Here is a 13246-nt window from a genome sequence, read left to right on the forward strand (position 1 = left end):
TTCCCTCCCTCTTTCCCCCTTTCCCTCCTCCCTTTCCCTCCCTCCATCTCTCCCTCTTTTCCCAACCGGCATTTCTGCTAGGGGTGTGGGTGGATAGAACTAAGGATTAAGACTAATCCTTCCTCTTTCTGTTTACTGTGCTTTGCTTGAACCAACATTTGCATTTGTATCCTGGTGCAGCACTAGGGAGCAAGGTGGGCTGGACTATGATGAAATATTAAAACAGCACTTCCTTGATAGTAAAACAGACAATCCTAAATATTTGAATTCTTTTACATGGATGGATGTATCTCTTTCTCAGCCCAGAGGTGGGCTGCAGCTGGTTCGGACTGGTTCAAGCGAACCGGTAGTTCCCACCACTGGTTGGGCCTGCCCACCCACCCCAACTCTGTTCCGTCCTATATATCTCACTCTCTGGCTCACTCGCTCGCCCTGACCACGCAGCCCAGCTGATTCCAGTGCCTCACCTGCTGTACTCACTGTGGCTGCCCAAGAAGGTGTCCTGGAAGCCACGCGCATGAAATTGCCGTATGTTTGAAGCCGCGCACGCTCACATTTTCAGTTCTGCACTTAGGCGAACTGGTTGTTATCTTATGTGAAGCCCCCCCCCCCGTCTCAGTGTAAAATAGTAACAATTCTAACCTATTCATTCATGGTCAAGAAGGAGCGCTACTTAGGAAGAAAATCAATACATGGACATCAGTCGTGGGTTCCTCCCGGTTCCGCCGAGCCGGTAGCGGTGACGATATGACGTCACCGAACCGGTTCTGCTCCCCCGCCCCCCCCCCCCGCATTATTGTTACCTTTTATTTGGCCTCACCCCCAATTTATTGCTGCCTCCTGAGTCCCAGCTGATGGGCTATAAGGAAAAACTGTTTAAACTCTTACTGTGGGGCTTCAAAGGGCCGCCCTACAGCTGATCAGTGGTAAAAGGCAGTTTGGTGGTAGACCAGTGCCTCCAAAAACAAATGAGTAGACCGGTGCCTGCAAAAATAAATGGGTAGACCAGTGCCTGCAAAAATACATGAGTAGACCAGTGCCTGCAAAAATAAATGGGTAAACCGGTACAGCTCTGCAAGCAGTTAAAAGCCTGGTAGACCAGTACCTCTGCTAAATCCTAAAGAATTGTCACATGACCATCAAGCCATGCACACAAAATAAGCCACGCACACAGAACCGGTAGTAAAAAATTTTAGAACCCACCCCTGATGGACATTAGCATGGGAAACGTGCTCCCAAGCCAGCTCCCATTATTGGAAAAAACTGGTACTCTAATACCAGCAAACTGGTAAACATGGTAAACAAAACATGCTTGAAGAGAACTTATCTGAAATAGTATCTCCTGCTTGAGCAGAGGGCTCCAAGGTCCCTTCCAGCTCATTCATTCATTCTATATTAAAGGATCCTTTTCATCACACTGATTATGAAACGATTCTCTAATAATTGTTGCCTATTTCTATAGCTACTTTAGAATGATCATGTTGTTAATATAAATGGTCCTGTCATATTCTTCTGGCGCAACTACTCTTTCCCAATGTAAGCAAGTCTGATGGTCCCATGGTAACAACTGTAAGTCAATAAGGGTGGAAGTAAACTCTGGAACTGCTCTCATACTTTGAAAGCATCTTATACACAAAAGAAATGGCAGGCCAGGTAGAGCTTTATGCCTTTTTCCAATAAAGAACATTTAATTGGAACATTCAAATAAAGAACATTAAACTGTTCAAATACATAGTTGTGTACTTTCACAGTTTCATGGTTTCATAGGAAAACCCATATATTCTGAGCATGACATAGATGCTGCTTTGTTATGGTCAACAGAGTGTGAAAATCTTACTTCTGGTAATGCCCCCATGAAGTAACTTGAAACTACACAATATTGTCTTCCATAGGGGGATTTGTATATTTTTTTCCCTCCTACTCTGGCAATGCTTTATAATCTTCTACCAACTGAGTAGTTAGATGCTGTTTTGGACTGATAATAAAACTGGAGAGAAAAATCCCCCCTTCTTCATTCTCCAAATCACCTATTCTTCTGCAATGAAGCTCTATCTACTCACATTATAAGCTTGTTAGGAAAGTGAACTGTGCTGTGCTGGCAACCCAAAATGGAATTGGTTGTTTTAAAGAGCAATGCTGCATGATGATCCTGAGTTGGCCTGGGCAAAAGTTCCCAGGAAAGTTGTTAATTCAAGGAAGAGCCATGAAGCATTAATTAGTGGAATAACAGGAAAACCCACCAAAGATTTCAGGACCATGATGGGACAATGCTACTCAGTGCCGAAGGCTCTACAAAGCAAGAAAAGAGAAAGGAAGACCAGGTTCTACCAGCCAAAAAGTGTTGTTTCAGCTACACACACAAGCACACACACGCACGCGCACAGAGAGAGAGAGAGAGAGAGAGAGAGAGAGAGAGAGAGAGAGAGGGAGAGGGAGAGGGAGAGGGAGAGGGAGAGGGAGAGGGAGAGGGAGAGGGAGAGGGAGAGAGGGGATATGCTGGCCAGTATATTTAGTCTTCTTATCTCTAAATAGAGATGTTAGAAACATGGTAGTCAACAGAATCCATATATATACAGGCAGAAAAAAAAGTCTATGCTGCAAACTGTTCAGTAGAGGGAAAATGGAATTTTTCAAAGAATTTTCCACTTTAGCCACAGTAAGTCATTAATCGAGAATGGAAAGTAGCGACCAGTGTAAATATACATCTTTCCAAGAAATACACCTGCAAAAATGAAAGGAAATGCTATTTGATATTATCTTCAAGACCGCCTTCCGCATAGCTCCCAGCAACCGGTAAGATCCCACAGAGTTGGTCTCCTCCGGGTCCCGTCAGCTAAACAATGCCGGCTGGCGGGCCTGCGGGGGAGGACCTTCTCTGTGGCTGCACCAGCTCTCTGGAACCAGTTACCTCCTGAGATCCGGACCATCCCCACCCTATTGGCCTTCCGAAAAGCGGTGAAGACCTGGCTTTTCCGGCAGGCCTGGGGCCGTTGATCTCGCTCTTGTGATCTGGTGAGATCCAGCCATGAATGGCGTGAATGAGTTTTTAATGTTTTTAATTTTTAAATGTTTTTTATAATGATTTTTTAAAATGTATTGTGAGCCGCCCTGAGTCTTCGGAGAAGGGCGGTATATAAATTGAATTAATTAAATTAAATTTAAATTAAATTAATGAAAGGGAAAACCCATGAGAGATGTTTTGCATTGTGTCTTGCATCTAAACTCATGAATTCATAAAAGCCTGTGACGGAAGGATTAGTAAAGTTTAGTAAGTCTGGGATACAAATCATATTATTCAAAGGGCTGAATTCTTGTAGGATCTTAAAGTTGTTTGAGACAAAGTTTTTATTGTGTATTTGCTTTTTCATACAATCATATATTATTCTTCATTTGCAAAGCTGGTATATGACTCTAAACATAGTACTATACAGCTTGTCAATTTCATAACTGCTGCTAGTTGAGTACTGGATCCAGCTATCCCGTTTGGCCTCTAGAAGTGATTGCAGTTCATTTCACTGGGTCTCCACACCACTGTAAAACTGGAATCTAACTCATGCTATCAGCGGAATCTCTCCATGTTTGCTACTTTCAGCTGGCTTTTAAAATGCTACTTAAATAGCTTTTAAAATGCTATTTAAAATGAACATTAAAAGACTGACTGTTAATATAATAAATACGACATTGAGAAATTCCCATTCTGTAATTCTGCATAATCATCCCTGGTTTCCAGCTGGAGAATACAGCATGAGGTTTATAGTTAACATAGTTCATTTTTCTTACAAATCTGTGCTTGTGCTTGTCTTCAGAGGAGTTGACATTTCCTGTTTTTTAAAAAAAAATCAAGATTCAACATTGTATATTACATTCTTTGCATCTTTAGATTCGTTTTCATTTGGCGAGATCCTGCAGTGTATGTGTTTCCATGTATTTGCATGCATGTATGTGTTTGCGTGCTCTCTTTGAGTTCTCCAATCAAATATAATCTATAGAGAAACTCTGTCAACTCTGCAAAATAAGATGCAGTTAATTTAAGTGGCAACTATCCTTTAATCAGTCTCAAAATCAATTTCTCTAGGAGAAAGAGAGGTTGTGATTCTAAAACTTTTCAACTCAAAACAACTGCACACAGTTTAAATATCCTTTATATTTAAATTATACTTAAATATAAAGGGGCTATCATTCATTCAAGATTATAGAGAAAGCCACCAAGTGTATGTGTTTGGGACTGAAATACGACTTTAAAATGTTACTAGAAGGCTGTTACCTGGCCTGGGTCATAAGCTGCATTGATGCACGTTTCATCTTCAACAAAGCTGTCTCCTTCTGGTTGGTTATCCTTCTGGTAGATGGCCAATGTTTTATCGGACCCTGTACTTGATGCTCTTTGAGAAAGAGAGACAGAATTCTAATGTGAGCAACAGTTTAAATGCCAGATTTTTTTTTTCCAGAGTTGTAATTTTACATTAGTATCAGTTCTATTACCACATTTCCTTTCTAATGTCATGTTGGCACCTGCCAACATAGTTGTTTTTTATTTCAAGACAACTTCATAGTCCTAGACATAGGTCAATACTCTGTGACATACAATGTCTACAATAACAAAAATAACCAAAGATCAAGAACAGCAAAACACACAGTTGAGGCACACCAACATAGCAGTAGGGAAATCCAATTTTTTTTACTACCGGTTCTGTGGGCGTGGCTTGGTGGGCATGGCAGGAGAAGGATACTGCAAAATCTCCATTCCCACCCCACTCCAGGGGAAGGATACTGCAAAATCCCCATTCCCTCCCATTCCTGGGGGAAGGATATTGCAAAATCTCCATTCCCACCCCCCTCTGGGGCCAGCCAGAGGTGGTATTTGCCGGTTCTCCAAACTGCTCAAAATTTCCATTATCAGTTCTCCAGAACCTGTCAGAACCTGCTGGATTTCACCCCTGCAACATAGGCAACACCTCCTAGGACAAACTCAGCTAAAATCTTGGATCCGAGTGAACAGTCAGGACTTTAAAATCTAACAAGGTTGGGCCCTGTTGAATCTCAGGGGGAGATACCACAGAAAAACCTTGCCTCCTATAGTCCCCTCAGCTACATAGATCATATTCAACATGAAACTAAATGTTTATTGTCATAGGTTAACAGTCACCTGAAAATAGAATTCAGCAGGTATACTGACTGGATAGGACTGGGTTTTGAATTAGAGAGCATTTAAGACTTTCAACAGACAATTTCATGCCTATTTAGCCTTCATAATGTTTGTATAACCTTCCGTCTACTGGGTGGCCTACCTCCAAGCTTATAGCTTCATACTTTCTAGCAGCAAATGCAGTCCTAACTAGATGAATATCTACTTAAGTACGGCTAAAGATGCAATTGGTAGCACATATGAAGAATCTTATCAGGCAGGATTTGCTTGACTAATACAGCAAGGTAGTACAATTTATTTTAAATGCCACCCATCCCAAATTCCTTGCAGAAAAAGTGCAATATAAACACAGTAAGCATGTATAGAATTATAAAAAGAGAGTGAGAAAGCTACGGTTAGTAGAATTACACTCTAATATTAAACACCAATTGTCAGCCCTGGAGGCCATCTTTTCTTTTGGATCTTCAGGACTGCCACACTCAGTTTGTGGGAAACTGGGAGGGGGTTTGCATGGAGCTGGTAGAAGTATTTAGCCATAACAACATTCTTTTCTCTGGGAGTCAAGGACGTTCAGCCTGCACCTGGAGTGGTGTGACTGGGAGGCATCTCCAGTTGGGATAGTGGATTGATTGGACCATGTGATGGAAACGTGGGTGCAGGGGAAGGGACTTAGACTTTCCTTTGGGTGGGGAAAACCCGGGAGCTTTCAGATTCGGGTTTTCCCAGATGTGCCAGTATGACATCTCTAATAAAATGGAACTTTGAGGAACTGCTGGCCTTGGAGTTTTCATTGGTTGCGGGGTGTTACTTGGAACCCTGACACCAATTGTTGTTAATTCCAAAATGTTAGTCCTTCAAATAGGAAATACAGAAAAGCAGACACTAATTTTATTATTGATCAGGTAGCAGAGAAATGTATTGCATTTGCCTATTTTCACCACTGAATATGGGTTAATTTGAAAGAAGGAAAGAGGACAATCAAACTTACCTTAGACGTGATCTTTGCCTCCTAAAGTAGATAAAGATCCCTGCAGCTCCCATAACAAGTAGTAAGACAGTAATGATACTCAAAACAATGGAACCAGCTGTAGACTTCGGTTCTTCTTTTTCGCAATGGTCACCACTATATCCCAGCATGCAATTGCACTTTATTCTATGGTTTTCCACAGTACAGTCTCCTCTCATGTTACAGGTCTCAGTGTTACAAGCATGCGACCCTAAGTCACTTTGTTTGACCCCCTGCACTAGAGAGGGATTTTGCCATTTCCCCACTTCAGGGCGTGTAGGTTTTTGTCCTCTTCTTGGAGGAGGGATCTGCGTAGTGGTAGAAGTTGTACTTTTAAAGACAGTAACAGTAGTACTCTTGTATTTTGTCTGTGGTTGCACGTGCATCTTTTTAGTGACAGGTTTCTTTGTGGTGATTTTGATGGGTGCCAGAGTTTTCTTTTCATAAAATGGCTTTGTTTGCATCAGTGTTGTCCGAGATGGAGTTATTGCTTGGGGTTTATTGACAATGTAGTGACCTGTAAGTAGAGAACATCATTTACATCAGTGGTGAAATACAATTTTTTTTACTACCGGTTCTGTGGGCATGGCTTGGTGGGTGTGGTGTGGCTTGGTGGGCATGGCAGGGGAAGGATACTGCAAAATCTCCATTCCCACCCACTCTGGGGCCAGCTAGAGGTGGTATTTGCTGGTTCTCTGAACTGCTCAAAATTTCCGCTACTTGTTCTCCAGAACCTGCTGGATTTCATCCCTGATTTACATACATCATTTCTGAATACAGGAGTCAAGGTTGAATGTTTTGCAGCTGGCCAGAGGTTCTTAACAGAAAGAGTAACTGCAAGCAAACTGGATTCCCCCCCCAAAAAAAACCTACAATGTCTACTCAAAAGTTAGGTGTAGGGCATTGGGACAGATCCAGGTTAGTGGAAGGACTGCCCTATCCTTCATGGTTTTTGCTTAGATGGTACATACTAGCTAAGGCAGCATGCTCAGGGTTCTTTCAATTAAACAGTGCCACCTACTGGGCCCAGGAAATGTGCCTTCTTGTTATTGTGCCTGCTCTCTGGAACAAGATCCCACCTGAAACCTGTTGGCTCCTACCCCGTTTGATGTACTGTAAGGTGCTGAAGATCTGGTTCTTCTCGAAGGCATTTGGTTAAGGTGGATGGAACCCCTTGTTGGATATGTTTTTATCTATATTTTTTTACTGAGCAACTGAATCCCATCTTGTTTTGTTCTGCATTGAGTTTTTATTATTTTTAGATTGTGAGCTGCCTATAGTTAGTTTGAGGGTCAGGAGGCACCTAAATTTAAATGAATAAAAGCTAAGCCATCACACCTTCCTTGTCTGATAAATAAGATGAAAGGTAGCATACAGATAACCTTTAAAAATGGGTAATGCTTGCATTTCAGCTAACCTGGCAGACTGACCCCCAGTTCAGATGTGATCACCTTTCACTGAAGTTTATTTTCCCTTATTCCCTTTATTGCCCCTTCTATAGAGACTCACAGACTCATAACACCTTACCTGACTAAATATCCAGGAAACTCTGATCATTTTTATGTAAAACTGTTATTGTTGGATTAATAAGATTGAGTTTCACTGAATGTAGCTAAATTTTGTTATACTGTTTGTAAAATTAGGCAGACTTTGATCACCCATTGATTTCACCATCAACAGTAACATATTTCTATGCCTTGTTCTGTTTGGTTTTCTTCTGTGCTGGTCCAGGGCGGTAAAAAAAATGATCTGATTTTGATTTGATCCCTTTATTCATATTATATTTGCATCACTCTACTGCTTTCTGAAAGAATTGCAGAGAACTGCATTTTAAAATATGATGCTGAATGTTGGGAAATGTTAATCCCTTGTTTATGTGGCTACAATTTCCAGGAAGAAGAACAAAAATGATTATGTAATTTAAACATGTCACAATATGTTAGATTTAACTAACATACTATTTCAGTCATTTGATACCAAAACAAAACAAAGCAACTTGAACTGGGAAGTTTGATGGGAGATTTAAAAATCTGATGCACTAATCCCCTCTTAGTTTCTGAGTAACCATTGCTATGTAGAAACTACAGTCATTTGTTGTTTCCCCAAGCTAGTCATAGGATGTGTGAATCTTACTTTGAAATGGGCACTGAATTAAAGCAGGCTATTTTATGAAATAGCCATTTATTTACAAACCACATCTTATAGTAAGTGCAGCCTTCTAACGTGAATATCCTTCTCTTGCTTTTAATTTTAAAATACTGTTTCATTATATCATAAATGTAGCAGGTGCTACATTATAGAAATATTGTATAAATTATTAAGACTGATGGTTTAGATAACTTAAACCTTTTTTTAAAAAAAGAAGAAAAAAGGTCTTGTGAACTATGATTTCAAAAATGTTAATGTGGATACGCATAAGGCTGCTTAAATTATGAATCTAGAGCTGAGGGTAGCATTTGTTTGTACTAGGAAAGCACCTTATTTCAGTAAATGCAATCAGCATATCCAACATTCAGAAGTTTATAAAAAGCATTTGTGTTAAATAAACAATTGGGTTTAACATTTAGCAAAAATCCATTTTAACAGCTATCCATCCTTCGGGTGTTAATGAGCTATTTCCCAAGCATTCATCTCTGATTATTTAAATACAGGTTTTCATACTTACAATTCAACTCATCAGATCCATCATGACAATCAAGATTTCCATCACAGACTTGTTCTTTTACAATGCATTTGCTGTTATCCGAGCAGGCTTGAAAAGGCTCTGAGCATATCACGGCTTTGATGCACACAGTATCGCGTTCTAAAATGTACCCCGTGGTGCACCAGCAACTTCGGCCTTGTGGATTTGGTAAACAGATCTGACTGCATCCCCCATGCTTTTCCGAACAACCATTTCTACCTAGAAACCACAAGACAAAAAATAATTGCTTCAGTTCTATTTCCCATGCATAATATGGTAAAGTAAGGAAGCATTTACTTGGCAACCTGGCTGGCATGCTATTGACTTGAGAAGTTGACTTGGACCATCTCACCAATTTCAACAGCTGGAACAAGTCAATATATGACAGATACTATTTTTCCAGACGCTATTTTTTCCAGAAGGGTCTCACTTAGCCTATGCCTAAGGGAGAGAGAGGTTCTCAGTAAAAACAATGACGTTCACATCCTTGTTCAGGATTGATGCTTAGAGAACATCCCACTTTTTGTGTGCTTAAAACTTAAAATTTTTGCTTTACCAAAAAGATACCAAAGAATGTTATTGTTCAATGAAGTCCAGATATCCCATGACAGGGGTGTCAAACTCGATTTCATTGAGGGCTGCATCAGAGTTGTGTTTGACCCTGGGGGGCTGGAGTGGGCGTGGCCAGGGTGAGCGTGGCCAGCTTGACATCACTCATATTGGGGGCACCTCTGGTGGCCTGAGTGCTCTGCCAGCAAAAACAGTCTCCCGGGGTCTGTTTTTGGCTGCCGTGGCCTCCTGCAACACTCTGCCAGAAAAATGCTGTTTCCAGGGTGGCCCCACGGGCCAGATCTGGGCCCCGAGCCTTGCGTTTGACATCCCTGTCCCATGACTTCTCAAAGTTATAATGAACTTTACCTTGTTGGTATAGTTTGCTGTAGATCTTTATATCCACAAGTTTCAGATTTGTTTGAAACCACCAGTTTTCTACTGTGTCCAGCTGACTATGCCACACCTTTATTGCATCTGTTAGGAATAAAGTTAATCAGATCAGAGAAAATATTTTACTGCTGCACAGAGTATCGTTATCGATTTACAAGATACTACATAACACTAGTATTATTATCTGATTGGAATCTGTTAATTTCTGAGCCAGTTGGGATACAATACAGGTAGTGCTTGACTTACAACCACAATTGAATCCAAAATTTCTATTAGGTGAGACAATTCTTAAGTGATTTTTGCCCCATTTTATCACCTTTCTTGCCACAGTTGTTGAGTGAATCACTGCAGTTGTTAAGTGAGTAACGCAGTTACTAACTTCCTGGCTTCTCCATTGACTTTGCTTGTCAGAAGGTCATGAAAGCTGATCACATGACCCTGGGACACTGCAACCATCCCAAAAATAAGTCAGTTGCCAAGGAGCAGCTACATTTTGATCATGTGACCACAAGGATGCTGCAACAATTGTAAGTGTGAAAAACGGTCATAAGTCACGTTTTTCAATGTCGTCGTAGCTTGAATGGTCACTAAACTAACTGCTGTAAGTTTAGGACTACCTGTATCATAATAGATTATAATAGTCTAATAACTAGACTGAACACTGCATGAACACTTGCCAATAATATATTAATATAGTTGGAGGCAAGTTTTCAATCTGATTTTATAAAGTATTTTTTCTGCAAGTATTCACATAAAAACCTGACATCTGGTTCCCTTGATTCTATATGTCATGTCATTATTCTGAGTCAAGTAAATGACCCAAGCGACACACTGCTTAATATATTATGATTGAGCCGCAGTGGCACAGTGGTTAGAGTGCAGTACTGCAGACTACTTATGCTGACTGCCAGCTGCCTACAATTTGGCAGTTTGAATCTCACCAGGCTCAAGGTTGACTCAGCCTTCCATCCTTCCGAGGTGGTAAAATGAGGACCCAGATTATTGGGGGCAATATGCTGACTCTGTAAACCGCTTACAGAGGGCTGTAAAGCACTGTGAAGCGGTATAATAAGTCTTAAGTGCTATTGCTATCTGGGACACAGCACTTCCCCTTTCCTTGGGAATGTCCTATACCCATGATGGCGAACCTATGGCATGCGTGCCACAGGTGGCACGCGGAGCCATATCAGTGGGCATGTGAGCATTGCCCTAGCTCAACTATGGCGCGCATGTGCGTGCTGACCATCTGATTTTCAGGCCTTCTGGTCCCACTGGAAGTCAGCAAAGAGGCCATTTCTGGTCTCCGGAGGGCCTCCGGGGGTGTGTGAGGAAGGCCGTTTTCGCCCTCCCCAGGCTCCTAGAAAGGCTCTGGAGCCTGGGGAGAGCAAAAAAATGGGCCTACTGGGCCCACCATGCCATTGCATGCCAAAAGTGGTGGGAGCATGGGGGGGGTTACGCGTGCATGTGCGGGGCACATTGAATTATGATTGTGGGCACACGCGCACAATTCCCCCGCGCTCACTCTGCTTTGGGCCCCCGACAGCAAAAAGGTTAGTCTTCACTGTCCTATAGGGTTTCTATAATTCAAGCCTGCTTACGATTGCGTGCTGCTGTTGTCCAGAACATCTTTCCATCCCCTATTGTGAAGAGCGTAAGGCCATGTATTCCTCTCCGAATGAGTCTGTGCCCAGAGCCATCTAGACGAATGCTTTCCACAGAACCTTTTGCTATAGGAAACAGAGCCTAGTCAGAAATGTACGGTAATACAATATGAAAAAGGAATTGCACAAGACATTTGATCAAAATAAAATAGATATCCTGTTATCTCTGGTAATCCTTTAAGGACTTTTCTTGAAACAGGACTGAAATTATGAGGGTTTTTTATGGATTTGTTTTATAGATAAAAAGAGATAGGATATCGGAAGAAGACATCATTTGTTGCATTTTAAAAGAAGGGGATAAGTTACTTAAATTGTGAGGAATGTGAGAAGTAGTTTTTTATATTTATCTTCTTTATTGCATTTTTATTTTCTATTTCTCTATTATTTTCCTTTCTCCCTTTTCTTTAGGGGTTTTTGCTGTTTGTATTAGTTTTTACTATTGTAATTATAATTCTTAATAAAATTACTATTAAAAAAGAAGAACATATACTAGTCTAGGAGTATGACCAGTTTTTTCATATGCTAGGAAAATAAGCTGAACCCAGAGAATTTGATCAACACATTAGACTGCTTACCTTGATCAGCCCAATAGAGCCAAGTGCCAGAATCCACTATTGTTAAACCAACAGGAATCAGGGATCTCTTCCAGAGTATTCTCCGCCTACTCCCATCCATAGCAGCACATTCTATCGTGGGATCGGGTATGCCATGTTCACCGCCTAAATCCACAATGCACATGGATGCAGTTGGGGGATGCACCACCACAGTGGTTGGGTTGTACAGACCATCACTAAGTACCACATGCCTATATTTGCCTTCTGATGCTGCCACTTGGACAGCTGAATATTTATTGTCAATCCAATAGATGTTGGCACTTAGCCAATCAAGTGCAAGTGATATCACAGTGCCCTCAACTGGCAGAATCTTCTTCAAAGAGGCTCTTCCAGCATCTTTAATAGCCAGGACTTTTATGAAGTTGTCATTTAAGTCTGAGAAGTACAAAGCAGCACTGCGTACAGAGTAGTCTACAGCCATCAGGTGAGTTACATTAGTCAAGGGGAGAGTGCTGTGCTCAGGAAGAGCCATCTGCCCAGCTGTGGAACGCAGTTTTTTCAGGTAGACCTAGAGTTCAATATTTGAAACAACATTGTTATATTTTCAGTTTACAAGGAGCTATCTGCATTCAGCAATCTGCTCTAAGACAATTCATAACAGAAGCCTAGGACTGCTGAAGCCCATACAGCTTTTGCTACCTTGTGTGATGCTAAATGAAAATACTGTATAACAGCTTCCATTTATCTCTGTAACACTTGACTACAAGGGGTAAAGTATCACTTTCCAACAGTATTTCAATAAGATGTTTAAAAAAAGTGGCTAACTTTTGACTGAGTCACTCTTTTTGAGAAAGGTATATGTTTGTGGGGGTTCTCAGGAGAGCTCTGTAAAAATTAACATGCAGTCAACAGCATTTACTTGTTACTAAGAAAAATTCTGATGGAAGCCACTTTGCTGTGCCACCCAATTAAACAGCTGTAAGAACATTTCATTTGGGCAACTTGGTTTGCAGCTACCTTATTCTCATTACTATCCAGTTGAAAGCAATACCTGGGTAACATCTGTCTGGGCAACCAGTAACATGAATGCTGACTCCTTTAATGGAATGCAGGTCTTTCCATCACTTGATAGCACAAATTCAAGTGGGCAGTGGCAGCTTCCTCTTTTGCTGGGGCTTAAGAGACACAAATACGAACATCCAACTTCTACACATGGATTAGAGGCTGCTGGCTGCAGAACTTCATGCATCACCT

General features: G+C 41.2%; 1 protein-coding gene across 1 annotated transcript in view; it reads right to left on the minus strand.

Annotated features, from left to right (window-relative positions):
• Positions 1 to 3327: 3327 nt before the first annotated feature.
• LOC117662038 (low-density lipoprotein receptor-related protein 2-like) overlaps positions 3328 to 13246 on the minus strand; it is a 64495-nt gene continuing 54576 nt past the window's right edge. Inside the window, exons 29-36 of the mRNA XM_087885135.1 lie at positions 13044 to 13244; positions 12014 to 12560; positions 11376 to 11504; positions 9754 to 9861; positions 8818 to 9054; positions 6135 to 6669; positions 4265 to 4382; positions 3328 to 3821 (exon numbers count right to left, since the gene is read on the minus strand). Coding sequence (XP_087741261.1) covers positions 3777 to 3821; positions 4265 to 4382; positions 6135 to 6669; positions 8818 to 9054; positions 9754 to 9861; positions 11376 to 11504; positions 12014 to 12560; positions 13044 to 13244 — 1920 coding nt within the window. The 3' untranslated portion in view covers positions 3328 to 3776. The remainder of the gene's footprint in view (positions 3822 to 4264; positions 4383 to 6134; positions 6670 to 8817; positions 9055 to 9753; positions 9862 to 11375; positions 11505 to 12013; positions 12561 to 13043; positions 13245 to 13246) is intronic.

The sequence above is a fragment of the Pantherophis guttatus genome, chromosome 2 (assembly GCF_059756535.1).
Source record: "Pantherophis guttatus breed Tessera chromosome 2, ASM5975653v1, whole genome shotgun sequence".
Classification (NCBI taxonomy): Eukaryota; Metazoa; Chordata; class Lepidosauria; order Squamata; family Colubridae; genus Pantherophis; species Pantherophis guttatus.